The sequence below is a fragment of the Diabrotica virgifera genome, chromosome 6 (genome assembly GCF_917563875.1).
Source record: "Diabrotica virgifera virgifera chromosome 6, PGI_DIABVI_V3a".
Classification (NCBI taxonomy): domain Eukaryota; kingdom Metazoa; phylum Arthropoda; class Insecta; order Coleoptera; family Chrysomelidae; genus Diabrotica; species Diabrotica virgifera.
In genome coordinates this window covers 79,156,885-79,170,938 of record NC_065448.1, presented here as the reverse complement: position 1 = coordinate 79,170,938, position 14,054 = coordinate 79,156,885, and the positions used below count along the sequence as shown (strand labels likewise).

Here is a 14,054-nt window from a genome sequence, read left to right as displayed (position 1 = left end):
TAACATGTTAATTTTCCCAAAAAAGACTAAATGCATGGTTATAACAGCAGATCTAATAAGGTGTAAATTAGAGCTGGAGGGTCAAATAATAGAACAAGTCATGTGAGTTTAAATATCTAGGCATCACACTATGCAGCTACGGAAAGCTCGAAACAGAAGTGGAAGATCAGGTGAATAAAGCAAACAGAACCGCAGGTTGCCTGAATGAAACAATATGGAGAAATAAAAACATCGGAAAAGAAGTGAAAGGCAGAATTTACAAAACAGTAATCAGACCAATAATGACATACGCGGCAGAAACACCTGATACAGAAAGGACAAAAAGAATCCTAGAAACAGCAGAGATGAAAACATTGCGAAAAATCGATGGTAAGACGATGTGGGATAGAGCTAGAAGTGCAGATATACGAAGGAGATGCAAGGTGGACAACATTAATAACTGGGTGAAAAGCAGAAGAGTAGAATGGAACGACCACATAAGCCGAATGACAACAAATAGGGTAGTAAGGACGGCGAGAGACGGTTCTCCAATAGGAAGACGATCAGTGGGAAGACCACGAATGACAACTTACTGGAGGCACATTGAAAAACAGACAGAGTAATGTCTATATAAAAAGAAGAAGATTTTCACTTGAGCTTGTATTAGAGAGCAATTTAATATTTGATGCTCTGCGTCTCCTATTTCTCCACAGTTGCAATATGGATCGGTTTTTAAACGAATTTTAAATAGAAATTTGGGAACAGGTACGTGATTAAACCTCAAACGACAACCCACCCAGGGTTGTATAGCGCTTGGTGATGATGATGAATAAAGTGACTCAGGGAACCTTCCTGTCTTACCCCATTGCCAGCTTCAATTGATCCCGTTAGTTCATCTTCTACTTTTATTGTGTTGTTCTGGTAGATGAAAGGAAAAAAGGGTAGTCTGAAACGAAAAATTTGTTCAAATCTAGTGCTACCTCCCGTATTATATTCAATCTTTTTATGAAAGGTTTAAAATAAATAAAAAGATGTTTAATCAAAAATTTTATTGTAGAAACTTACAATTAACTTTGGGCCTCCTATAATACTAATCAATTAGAGGTCTTGATTTTTTAACGTTTTAACTTTTTAAAGTAATTTCTATAATATAGTAAATAATAAAACTATGTCTTTAATAAAACCTTGTTTGTGTCTCACAATTACACATAGACATGTAACCCAATGGAAGTTTTAAACGTAAAAAAATCAATGCTCTTCATACATTTAAACATATAGAGTTAGTTTTTGAACTCTTGATCCAGTCATATACTTACTAATCGCCCTGTATGTCATCTACTAACCTTAACTAAAATTAGTAAAATTTACTATATATTTATTACATCTGTACAGTTGTTTTAAGAACAATACGAAAATATTTCTCTTTATATTTTTTTTTATTTATAACATTTTGTTTTGGCGCATTATATCTGTACAAATCGATTGCACAAACTTTCTTTTTGAGATCAAAAAATGATGCAAATAATTATTACAGATATTAAAAACTTTGTACACAAAGCTTTTAAAATAGAGAGACGATATGGATTTTGACCAATTTGTACTTAGTTTCAAAATGGCTTGGTTAAAATTGCGATATTATATAAGGCTCATTCAAATCTAAACACCTATTTTTAATTTATAATTGGAGAAAATCTATGAGCTAAGATTTATAGTTACTACAATAGATTTTTAGTTTGGAGAGATCCATACGTATAAAACGAATTCGGAATTAACAACGGATGGATGAATAAAGAAAAAAGAAAACAGTTGTCATGGGAGATAGAATGAGCAGCAGTAATAGAGATGTGGAAGACCTCGAGATACATGAATAAAGTAAATACAGTTGTTCCGTTCGATCTTTCTTCTTCAAGTGCCACCTCCGCGACAAAGGTCGGCAATCATCATAGCTATGCTGACTTTAGAGATGGCTGCTCTGAAAAGTTCCTTTGATGTACATCCGTACCACTCTCTCAGGTTGCGCCGCCACGATATTCTGCGTCTATCTATGCTTTTTTTTTCTTGAATCTTTTCCTGCATAATCAATTGAAGCAAGTTATATGTATCTCTCTACATGTGTAATATGTCTGAGATATTCCAATTTTCTTTGGAGCTTTGCACAAACATAATAATTCATTTGCAAACAAGTTAAATCAAAACATTAAGTGAAACATACGTTGACATGAACTGTCAATGTAAAGTCAACAAAGAGAGAACGAAGAAGAATTATGTATTAGGAAATGGCTATTATCCCGGTGGACGTATTTTATAAAGTTATTTTATTGAAGTGTTTGATTTTCTTTCACTATTGGGGAGATTGATGGACTCAACATTAAACAGCTTAAACATCATACCGACTATTACTATGTAATATAAAATAAATGAAAAACCATTTCTGAACACAACAAATGCGCTAATGTCACTGAAAATGATAAACGTCAAAATTATTAGTAAATAATGTATCAAGACATGCCGTATCGCTTATCCTTGTTTAACTTATTGTGGTTTCTATGGACAGGCGGTTTAATTTTGCGATACTGGTTTCTATTAGTAAAAAAAAAGATCTAAAACTTACGTGCATAGAAATCGGTCCACCTAAAAATTTGGTCATTTTTGAACTCTCGTGTTTCCTAAACCTGTTGGCCGATTTAAGTGATTTTTTTACTATGTTATAGCCTTATTATCCAACAATATCGCTGTAATAATATTATTGCTAACCATGTAAGTGTTATTTTATACCGGGTGTAAAAATGATAGTGTGTTTTTTCCTCAAAGTTCGGAACACCCTGTGGAATATTCTAGCGTCTATAAAATATTGAAATTAGAACTCAACTGTAGCCTAGGCTTTCTTAACATTTTGCTTTTTGATTCATTCGCTTATGTTGAATAATAAAAAAGTTAGGTATTTTAACAACTAGCAACGTTCTTCATCAATACAGGGTGTTTCTAAATAAGTGCGACAAACTTTAAGGGGTAATTCTGCATGAAAAAATAATGACCGTTAGGTTTATAATCATATGTTCGCAAATGCTTCGTTTCAGAAATACGGGATGTTGAATTTGTTCGTACAATCTGACGATTTATTTATTGCTCTAAAACCGGACGAGATATACAAATAAAATTGGGTAGGTTTTAATACGTAATTATTGCGCATTTTTTGGCATACAGTTAAGAATTGTATATTCACCATTGGCGTGCATACGGGTAATATGACCCGTATGCACGCCAATGGTGAATATAAAATTCTTAATTGTATGTCAAATATGCGCAATAACTACCTCTTAAAACCCACCAAATTTCATTTGCATATCTAACCGGTTTTAGAGCAGTAAATAAATCGTCAGTTTGTAAAAAAAATCAACATCCCGTATCTCGAAAACGAAGCATTTACGGACATATGTTTATAAATGAAACGGTCATTATTTTTCATGCAGAATTTCCCCTAAAGTTTGTCGCACTTATTTTGAAACACCCTGTATTGATGAAGAACGTTACTAGTTGTTAAAATATCTAACTTTTTTATTATCCAACATAAGCGAATGAATAAAAAAAAAATGTTAAGAAAGCCTAAGGCTACAGTAGAGTTCTAATTTCAATATTTTATATACGCTAGAATATTCCACAGGGTGTTCCGAACTTTGAGGAAAAAACACACTATCATTGTTACACTTGGTATAAAATAACACTTACATGGTTAGCAATAATATTATTACAGCGATATTGTTGGATAATAAGGCTATAACATAGTAAAAAAAAATCACTTAAATCGGCCAACAGGTTTAGGAAACACGAGAGTTCAAAAATGACCAAATTTTTAGGTGGGCCGATTTCTATGCACGTAAGTTTAGTATAAAAAGTAATTCTTGAATAATTTCATGTGCAAAGATCCGACAGGACAACTGTATATAACCATGAGTACAGATGCACTGACACGACTTGTGATAAAAGACTAAAACCAAAGAAATAGGAAATAATACATTTACTACACTGACAAGAAACATATCGAAGAAACAGAAGTGACAATGAAAGAAGAAAAGCAATGAAGATTAATCAATATTCGCCATTACAAGAATTATACGATAATTGAGAAGTCAGGGGGAAAAACAATCTGAGTCCACAAAAACAGTTTTCATGGAAATCGAAATTTAATGTTTCGACTATGATGGTTCTTCCCCAGTACACCGTTGCATTTAACATTTGTAATAAAAGGACTGTAAATGTTTCCCCTTTTACTCCGTACCATCCGAAAGTAGTATGTATTTATCACCAGAAAACTTCGTCATCTCAATTTCGACCAAAAGTGGACTATGATTGTTTTTCCCCCTGACTCCTCAATCATTAATTATTAACATTAATTCTGAATATTTATCGTAATACTAAATTAATTTATTTCTGATATCTGATACTTCTATTAAGTTTTGAGAATTTTTATTAAAATTGAAAATTTAAAAAAAGTTTTGTTACTAATCTATTTTTTTTTTGTTTTGATTCTGGCCTTGGTTAATCTATTTTAATTAACACTATAAAAGACAAGACCGTCTTAAGAGAGCATATGGAAAAAAGCCACTTAATCCAATCATTTTTACAATCTTGTCTATTAAAAGGTTAAATTCAAGTTTTGAATACAACAATTTCCTATTATTACATTACATGTACTAAATAACCTCTAACTCATGACGAATATCTTCCTGCTTTGAACAATGTGATGAATTCCTGTCCTTAGCTGTTTTGAGAACCTTATCTAGTCTTAATAAATGTAATATGTATAAACCTTTGCACGTTTATATCTAAGCTCCCATTTTAATGTTGCTTAACACATGTTTTAAAACAGATGTAATTAGTGAATCATAATAATGGTAATATAAAATAAATAAAAAATGCGAAAGTGGTAGTAACAGGCATAAATATAAAAAGGGACAGTACATCAAGTTTTCCAAAAATTTTAGAATGTAATATAAAAAAAGGTCTAAAAAATATTTTTATAAACTGGAAAAATCCAACTTATTTGTGTAAAAAACAAAAACGTCAAAATTTGTTTACATTTCGATTTGATACCAACGGTTCCAAATAATTATAAAATCTAAAATGTCATGATGATTTCTTTGATAATGGTATTTCAAAAATTGCATTTAAAAGTAGCACACAATATTAACTAATGCAAAGATTAAATTTTGAGTTTTTGTTAAACGAATAGGCTAAACAATAGCACTTATTCAAATTTTCGTTACATTTGTCAGTGTTGCCAGTTTTAACCTTTAAAAGATCTAAAAATTTAATAAAAATTACTTACATTAAACAGATACAGATGGATGCAATCCAAAGTCCAAAGCAAAATTCATGGCTTTAAATAACGTAATAAAGTTGCTACCAACATAATTATTTCATCTGTCGGTAGTTTACTCGTTTCCAAAAATGTCCTTTCTTGTCGATAGATTAAAGACCACACTTTTCGGATGCTTTTTTGCCTTTTGTGACAATTTTATTGCACTTCTAACCTAACCAGAACTAATCTGACCCTTGTAACAAAGCAATCATTTTCTGTTAAAAATGGGTAAGAATAAGCAAAATATAAAATATTTAAAAATTGAAAGATTCTAATTTTCATAAGAAAGCATATTTTATATAACTATGGCAACACTGTTAGGATTTCCCTTCTTGAGCTTGTGAAACAATTGTCATTTCTTGTTGTTTCATGGTATATAATGGCGGAGGCTTTTAAAAATAAGACATATTTTACATGGCAATTACATGAAAAATAACGATTGCCCCCAATAAAAAACTATTGTACAATCATCAGTAAGTGAAACAGAATTCATTGATATAAATTTCATATCCGTAAACCGCCTACCCTTGTTCTAAACTAAAACCGAATCTTATTTACTCATAAGTCATTTTTCCAGCTATCTAATGTATCATAATCTTGACCTCTACATTAAATAATTTACTTCCAGATCTCTACAATATTTTGGAGGAATATTTTTAGAAATTGACATTTATCAATAATTTTTTACTTTATGTAAAAATATCGCATTAATATTATGTGCCACTTATAAAGGAATATTGTTCGTCCGCTATAACTTTTCCCATGCGTCACGATTCATTTTCAAACAAATTAAGTCAAAACATAAAGTGAAACGTACGCCGATGTGTGTAGTATATAGTATACAGTATACAAAATGTATATACACATCGACGTTCGTTTCACTTTATATTTTGACTTAATTTGTTTGAAAATAAATCGTAACGCATGGCAAAAGTTATAGCGGGCGAACAATAACTATTTTTGCTATTGAACTACTCATACAATATTAAATTTAAAAATTCAATTTTTCAAGATTTGTTACAAGCAAGCCTTGTGATGACAATGCAGATTCTTTAAATTCAGTACCAACAAAATACATATTTTTAAATGTGTAAATATTACACAAAATATATATACTATTTTATAAATTTAAAGTAAATATCTTTTAGATTGTACTAATAAAACTATATAATTAACTCTATAGAGAACATAAATATACTTCACAATCAATCCTCTCAAAGTGTTCTACGAATAAGGGAAAATTTTTTGGTCGACATTAGGACCAAAAAAGACGGACATAAAAAGATGAAAGAATTGTACTCAAAATGCTCCTTTCCAATACAAACAACTCTAGTGATTTTATTTCTAATCAATTTAATCGTTCAAACAATACACAGTAAAAAAGACTCAAATCTATTAAAATCCCTGTATCAACACGAATTTTGTTTTATAAAGGTTGAATTAAATAGATTAGATTTTAATAATCACGTCATACAAAACATTTACAAGTTCAAATGTACATATATCATCTTTAAATGTTAAATCATGTGAAAAATAAATTCAATAAAACTATTATATACGTATATATTATAGAAAATTCAAATTATCATCTATCAAGTATTTTTTTTGAGGAGTACACATACATTGTATGACAGTATTTCCTTTTTTCTCAATTCATTGTTTACCAAGAGGTATAAATAAACTTAAGTATACCCCTTAGCAAACATAACCTCAATACATAGACTCAAATCAACCTCCACAGAACAAAATATTTTTATTTGGCAGCGTTGCCATATCCTTATAATGTCGAACCCGCTTATTTGAATAGCCTTCGTGCCAAGCAAAAGTTTCGGGACCTCAAATGTCTATTCCTTAAACCGGTATATTTCAATATCCGGTATTCTAATAAGCGGGTTCGACTGTATTATGTTGTACGCTTCAATAATTATAAAGAAATAAAGGTTTTAAAAAGTACATACATTTTTATTATTATTTCATGGATTCTGGCTAATTGGCTTAGTTTCAGCGCCATTAAACAAAACACAAACACAAATATTTCATGGATTCTACAATTTTTTAATGTGTATAAAACACGAACGATTAATTATTTATTTCTTTTGATATTCTTCTTCTCTATAAGCAATTCTGGTTGTTCATTGGCGGATTGATACCTCTATGGAAGGGTGTCACTATATCTTTCGCCCGGTCAGCCGAAACTTCTGTCGATTGGTGATTTATCTCTTGCTACATTGACCACACGGGTCTCCCCCATTCTGCTTGTGGTTACTTGATTTTTTTTTTCTATTTAGTACCCATTCGTTTATGCACTTTACGTTACATTTTCTTCAAATGGCTTTACTCTTCTTTTGATCTCTCATGAGTATTTTCCATAATTCTTCTTAGTAATCTCATCTCTGCCATTTCCAGTGGTGCTGTGGCTGTGTCGAGCCTTGATTATGATACATATGTCATTGGTCTTACACTGGACAGTATTCCAATGTATTTTAATTTCATTACTTGTTCAATACTGATGCCATCAATTTCGATTGTACATCTTATTCGTTCTTTACTGATTACTATTGCTCAGTGGCGTGCGGTGACATTTTCGGAAGGGGAAGCGATTCAGTAAGAGTAAAAAATTATTTTCTTACGGAGGTCGAGATCAAAATATATACTATGTGATAAATATGTACCTACGTAATAGGTAAATAGTAGATATATACCTAATATTATACTACTTGTTAACTTATATGGATTAAAAACAAAAACTATAAAAAATTACCTGTAAAACGAAGCAAGCAAGCAAGCAATAGTGTTTAACCCAGACTGAGAGACTTGCACGCCCCTTGAGAAAGACATTCGGGTGATACAATTCATTGGGGAGAGGAGGATTTACTCCTAGAAGCGGCCGTCACTCCATCCCGGCCCAATGCTCCAGACCATCCACTTCCCCCCCGATAGCACTCTGATGCGCTATAGGGGCTCTCTATCAGCAAAGTGCTTATCATGTGGGAGTCCTGGGTACAAGGACTCACACACGAAATCCTACCCCGATCAATGCAGTCCAGCGTGAGGCGCTCTATTCCCGCTATTTCTAGTGACTTATCGATCTGTATTGCTTGCTCGGACCTCGACTCCGGGCTTAGTTTCTTTAAACTTAAAAAGAAGAGTTCCATTTAAAATTGTTATTATATTCCGAGGCATTTCCACAACACGCACCTTTTAACACTTATTTATATTTGAGGTCTATTCTCCTATCAACCAGTGCAAATTTGTCTATAACATCGTCGTAAAATTTTGGATTTTCTGACAATTGTTTAATGCATTCTTTTTCAATGGATAATAGGGCTAACTTGGAAAGTCTGTCTTCGCTGGTTGAATTTCGTGTAAAACTTTTAATGCGTTTTAACACTGAAAAACTGCGTTCAACTGATGCACTTGTGGCTGGGATAGTTAGTACTTAGTACTAATTCACACAATTTGACCACTTCACACAGGGACTTATTTAAACCAGTAGTGTTTAAAAAATTTAACAGGTTCCTGGGAATTTCTTTTTCACTAATGTCACTTGTTTCATAAACGACACTTAACTGAGAGTTCAAAGCTGGGACATCAAAAAAATTTCCATAATTTAATCGTAGGGAATTAAATGCCTCTGTGGGAAATTTTGATGAGTTATAATTGGATATATTAAAATTACATAATTCTACAAATTTTAATTCGTTAAAATTTTGAAATCGAGAATTCATTTGTTGTATGATATTGTCAAAAATTTCGATGTATAATCGTCGATAGGAGTCTCTATCGCCGACATTAGCAATCTTTATTCTTTTACTTTCAGGTTCTAACCCCATAGTTACAGTTTTCTCCCAAATATTTTTGAACTGCTCTCGTTTTTTGATTAGTGTATTTCGAAACTCATCTATTTGTCTTATACAAAATCCAATGTCATTTGACTTCGTCTGTAAAATGTCAAATAAAATATCAGTAAAAGGAAAAATCTCTACAAAAACATTTAGCAAAAAATTGAAATCGAAATTTTCTTTAAGCCAATGTAAGTACCCCTTAGCAGCAGTAACAGTCTCAGCATCCCTTTTTTCTTTATTATCCCAAACGTCTTGAAAAAAGTCTATCAATGAATCACGGTATTGAAACACCGAAACACCGACCAACTTTTGGAAACCTTTTCTGAACGTGTATATCCAAAGCATGCGTTCTTTTTGATGATTTTGAAAAATATGATGCCAAGCCACTTAGCGTCGAAAAGAAAACTTTAACGTCTTTAATATTGTCCATGCCTCGAGATAAAACCAAATTAAGTCTGTGTGCTAAACAGTGAACAAAAATTGCATGTTTAAACTGTTCCTTTACTTTAGCTTGAAGACCTGCTAACTGACCAGCCATTACTGCAGCGCCATCATAGCTCTGAGCAACAAGCTTGGAATTACATTCTAGCTTAGAAATAGTACCACACACAATTTGAAACATAGCCTCTGCAGTCCGATCGCCAGTTCACGAATTCTAAAAATCTCTCTTGAGGAATACCATCAACCACATATCGCACAACAATGGATAACTGACAAAAATTGGTTACATATGTTGTTTCATCAAGTGCAATTGAAACAAATGGAGCTTTTTTTATCTAATTTTTAATATGATCCATTACAACGTCAGCAGTACATTTAATTAAGTCATTTTGGATTCTGTTTGAGGTACCTTGGAAAACTGTGGAATTAATAAAATTATTTTTTAGGGTTTCATCATATTTTGCCAAAAAATTTACAAGGTCTATATAATTTCCTCGATTGGCCGATTCACTTGTTTCATTATGACCTCTGAAACTTAATTCATGTTCTCCCAAGAAACAAGTTACATCAATCAACCGTTTTAACACATCCCTATTTTTCTTAACGCTTTCATTGTGAAGTCTGTGGCTTATTTTTAAATGATTGTCCAAACTATGTTCAATGCGATATGCCCCGAATGTTTTTTCTTTAATTGTAGCATTTAAATGGCACTTACTATTTACATGTCGCTTTACACTTTTGTGAAAATTATTTAAATCTGTAATGCCGACCGAGTTCCAATGTGTTTTTTCGCTTGTATTAAAAAGAATACAGGGCCAACAAAATAATTTTGATACAATTTTGCAGCCAGTTAACCATTCATATTTTTCATAAAAACCCACATGGAAATGTCTGGTAAATTTCTTTGCCGATTTTTCCACTTTTGTCTCCAAATTAATGGGCTCCTTTGACCTACCAGACTTAATAATGTCCACTTTCTCTTGATAACTTCGACTTGAAAATCCTTTTTTTAATAAACTACACACAATACAAATACAAACACAGTTTTCTATATTATTCATAAATCCACAGGACGGTCCACTCGCTCCTTCCATTGCAGAAAAAGATAAACGACAGCACAAAATTTACAATTTAAAAAAACATCGCCTCGTAAACCTACGAATTTCGACTGACTTATAAGTAAAAGCTGACCGTAAGGCGACGAGAGTTAGCGCTTCCAGCGTAGGAAAATTCGCGCGAACTCAAGATGACTTGTCAGTGCGGTCATTAAATCCTGACCACGAATGGCCAACATTTGAATGGATCAACTGCGCTGATTTTAAAAAGAGCTTCCGTACAGGCACGGACTCTTGGTATAGGATGCGTTAAATTGTGTGTATATTATTATTTGAGTTCGTTTATGCGATAAATTTTTTATATTTTCGATCCTATTGCCTACATAATAGATTAATTAGATTAGGGGAAATTTGTTGATAATTAAATATTAATTAATAATATATTTTCTTATATCGAAGTATAGGGAAGCGGTGCTCCCCCCGCTTCCATGGACCGCACGCCTCTGCTATTGCTTTAGTTTCCTGAGATGGGATTGTCATATTAAATTCTTTTGTTATTATGTTAAATCTGTGTAATTAAATGTTTGGACTAGTCTTTGCAGACTATCTTCCATTTGTTGTTTTGGTAGATGTTTTCAATAGGTTTTATAATATTTAGGGGAACTTCTTAGTATGCAATTCGTAGTGTAATTAATTTTAAGATCAGTTTAGTTTCTTTTTATTGCCTAAAAATTGTTTCGCCGTTTATTATTATCTAAGATCCTTTTCGCCTTTCTCATGTTATTTTTTTGTTATTCAGCCGTGTGATGGATTACCGAAGTTATCGTTAACGTAAAGTTATCCTGTAGTTATGTTATAATCCTCGAATTGGTGTGATGTATCATACTTAACTTAACTACTTGCGTTATTTCTTGACAGTTCTTGAGTTATCTGATATATCAACTGTCACTTTATAACGCGACGTTAAACCTCAAGTTATGAGATAACTCTGTAGTTATGTAAGGATATGTAAGGTTAGTTCATCTTTTGACTTATTTTTAGATAGAAATCAAGTGAATATCCAACGAAGAATGCTGCTTCATGTTGTCCTAGGATTTTGTGCGGCATGTTATTAATTTATTATCAAATATAAAGCAGTGCAAAATTAAAAATATCAAAAAAATAGACTTTAAATAACAATTAAAAGCCCGTAGGATTTTATTAATAATAAAAAATATTAATTTATTAATAATAATAAATAATTAAAATAATACGATTAAAATAATAATTAACAAAAAGCTGTAAAGGTAGCGTGATGTCTGCGTATTTAAACTCCATCACTTATTCTATTATCTGACCCTTAATAATTGATGGCAACACTCTCAAACACCAATATTTTGGCTCATTCGAGGCTGTAATAACCAAGTATATATTATCATGACCACACATGATATAGTAAATAATTTGAATTTTCTTTTAACTAAATATAGAGCTACACCAATGATCATTATTTCAATATTTACATGTTTGCACAGAATAAATATAAAATAAGATCTGAGCTCGATAGATATGTAACATACCAAATTTACTGCAAAATACTATTGTCATTATAATAATACACAAGTTACGTATACCTAAAATCAATCTATTACACAAACAATATAACTTTTATGATTGATGGATCTAAAAATGTCATAAATGAAACTGAACATTTTCAGTAACAATCCGTATAGATTATATAACAATCCAAATAATTACAGTTCACGGCATTCTTAGATCCTCTTAAAATGAAGGTTATGGCAACCGAGTCGAAAAATTAAAATTTTGTATTCAAATTCGCATTAGCTTCATTTCGTTGAATGTATTAAAACATTCACAATATCCGAAATTTTGTTCATATAAAAATATTAACTTGCCATTTTTGTACCCTCATGAATCACTCTTAGATTTTTTTATTATTCTTCTAAACTCACAAACACACTAAACAAAACACATTTATTATTTATAATAATTCCAACCTCGCTACAGAAATTGTAAGTTTTATAATTACCTTTTCATAACTCATAAAAATAATGACAACAGCAAAAAACCATATTTCTGTTAATATACCTTTGGCAACAACGCATATCTAACTCTGTTGCGGTACCTGTCCCATGCTGCTCCGTATTTCTGTTTGCAATGTGAGTTATCTCGTATTGATCGGTGTAACAGAATTAGGATTGTCAACGCAATTGTAACAAGTGGCAATGTACATAAGACAAAAGGTACCCAAGCCAGATGTATGATGATATCTCCGACGTAGTTTGGATGTCTGATACGTCCCCATAAACCAGAAGCTAATATTTTCTTTCCTTGTGAAGTCGGAATTGTTTCCAAACCTGGAAAATAAAAATTGTAATATATTTTTTATGTGTAAAATCTCTTTGCACAGAGTTGGTACAGAAAAAGTACATATATCTCTAAAATTCCATCCATTTATGACAACATTAAATGCAGCAGATGGCTCGGCAATATATAGGGTGTCTAGAAACTCTCAAACGATGAGCGGAGATTCCTCAGATAATTTTAAGAGAATTTAAACCAATTCAACTAGTCCGAAATGCTTCCTAAGGGAGCTAGAGCTCTTTGAAGACGGCGTCTTGTAATTAGTTTTTTTAAATACCTCTAGAACGCTTCTAGTATTTAGAAAAAAGGAAATCTGGTACGCTTAGTTATCTTCCGCCTTCCAGAGATAAATCTATTCAACCAATTTCGAATTTCTAGTACCCGTCATAGGCGTCACTTTTGGGTAGGCAAAGGTTATTTTATCATAACTTTTTTGTTTTTAAATTTTTAGAATATTTGACACTGGGTTATTAAATTATGAAGTATTCTAGTACTAAAAGGTATTCTTGCTTTAACCTTTTCACTGCGGCTAGTTATAAAAGTAGTATGGTCTCTGGTACAGCTGTTTCATGCCTGTGCTGATCAACCCGGTTATGACTGTTAATTTGTTGGTGTTAGATTCTTGAAATGTATGAATTTTTAAATGTATTGTAAATTTTGATATAACATGCCTAACTCTCTTCTATGGGTAACATATAATACGCAAACAATATCTGATTCATGCGGTTGCCGCAGCGAATGACCAAAAAGGCTATGCGTATTTAGACGGTTCCCGTTGTACGGGCTAGAAATTATTTTACGTATATGTTACAGTTCAAGTTGATTCTCAGTTAGAGTCGACTATTCCTAGTTCGAGTCAACTCCAACTAAAACGAGCAGTAAGAGTTGATTTGAAAAATTTAATTCAACTTTTACTAGTTGAAGTAGACTCTTAATAACGCTTGTTAGTAAAAGTAGATCGCAGAAAAAATAGAATCAACTCTTAGTAGTTTGAGTTAAATATTCTTGGAT

General features: G+C 32.0%; 1 protein-coding gene across 1 annotated transcript in view; it reads right to left on the bottom strand.

The window, feature by feature from the left end:
* Positions 1-1,013: 1,013 nt before the first annotated feature.
* The window catches only part of LOC114335732 (delta(14)-sterol reductase LBR), a 55,876-nt gene continuing 42,835 nt past the window's right edge, over positions 1,014-14,054 (bottom strand). Inside the window, exon 6 of the mRNA XM_028286021.2 lies at positions 1,014-13,036. Coding sequence (XP_028141822.1) covers positions 12,759-13,036 — 278 coding nt within the window. The 3' untranslated portion in view covers positions 1,014-12,758. The remainder of the gene's footprint in view (positions 13,037-14,054) is intronic.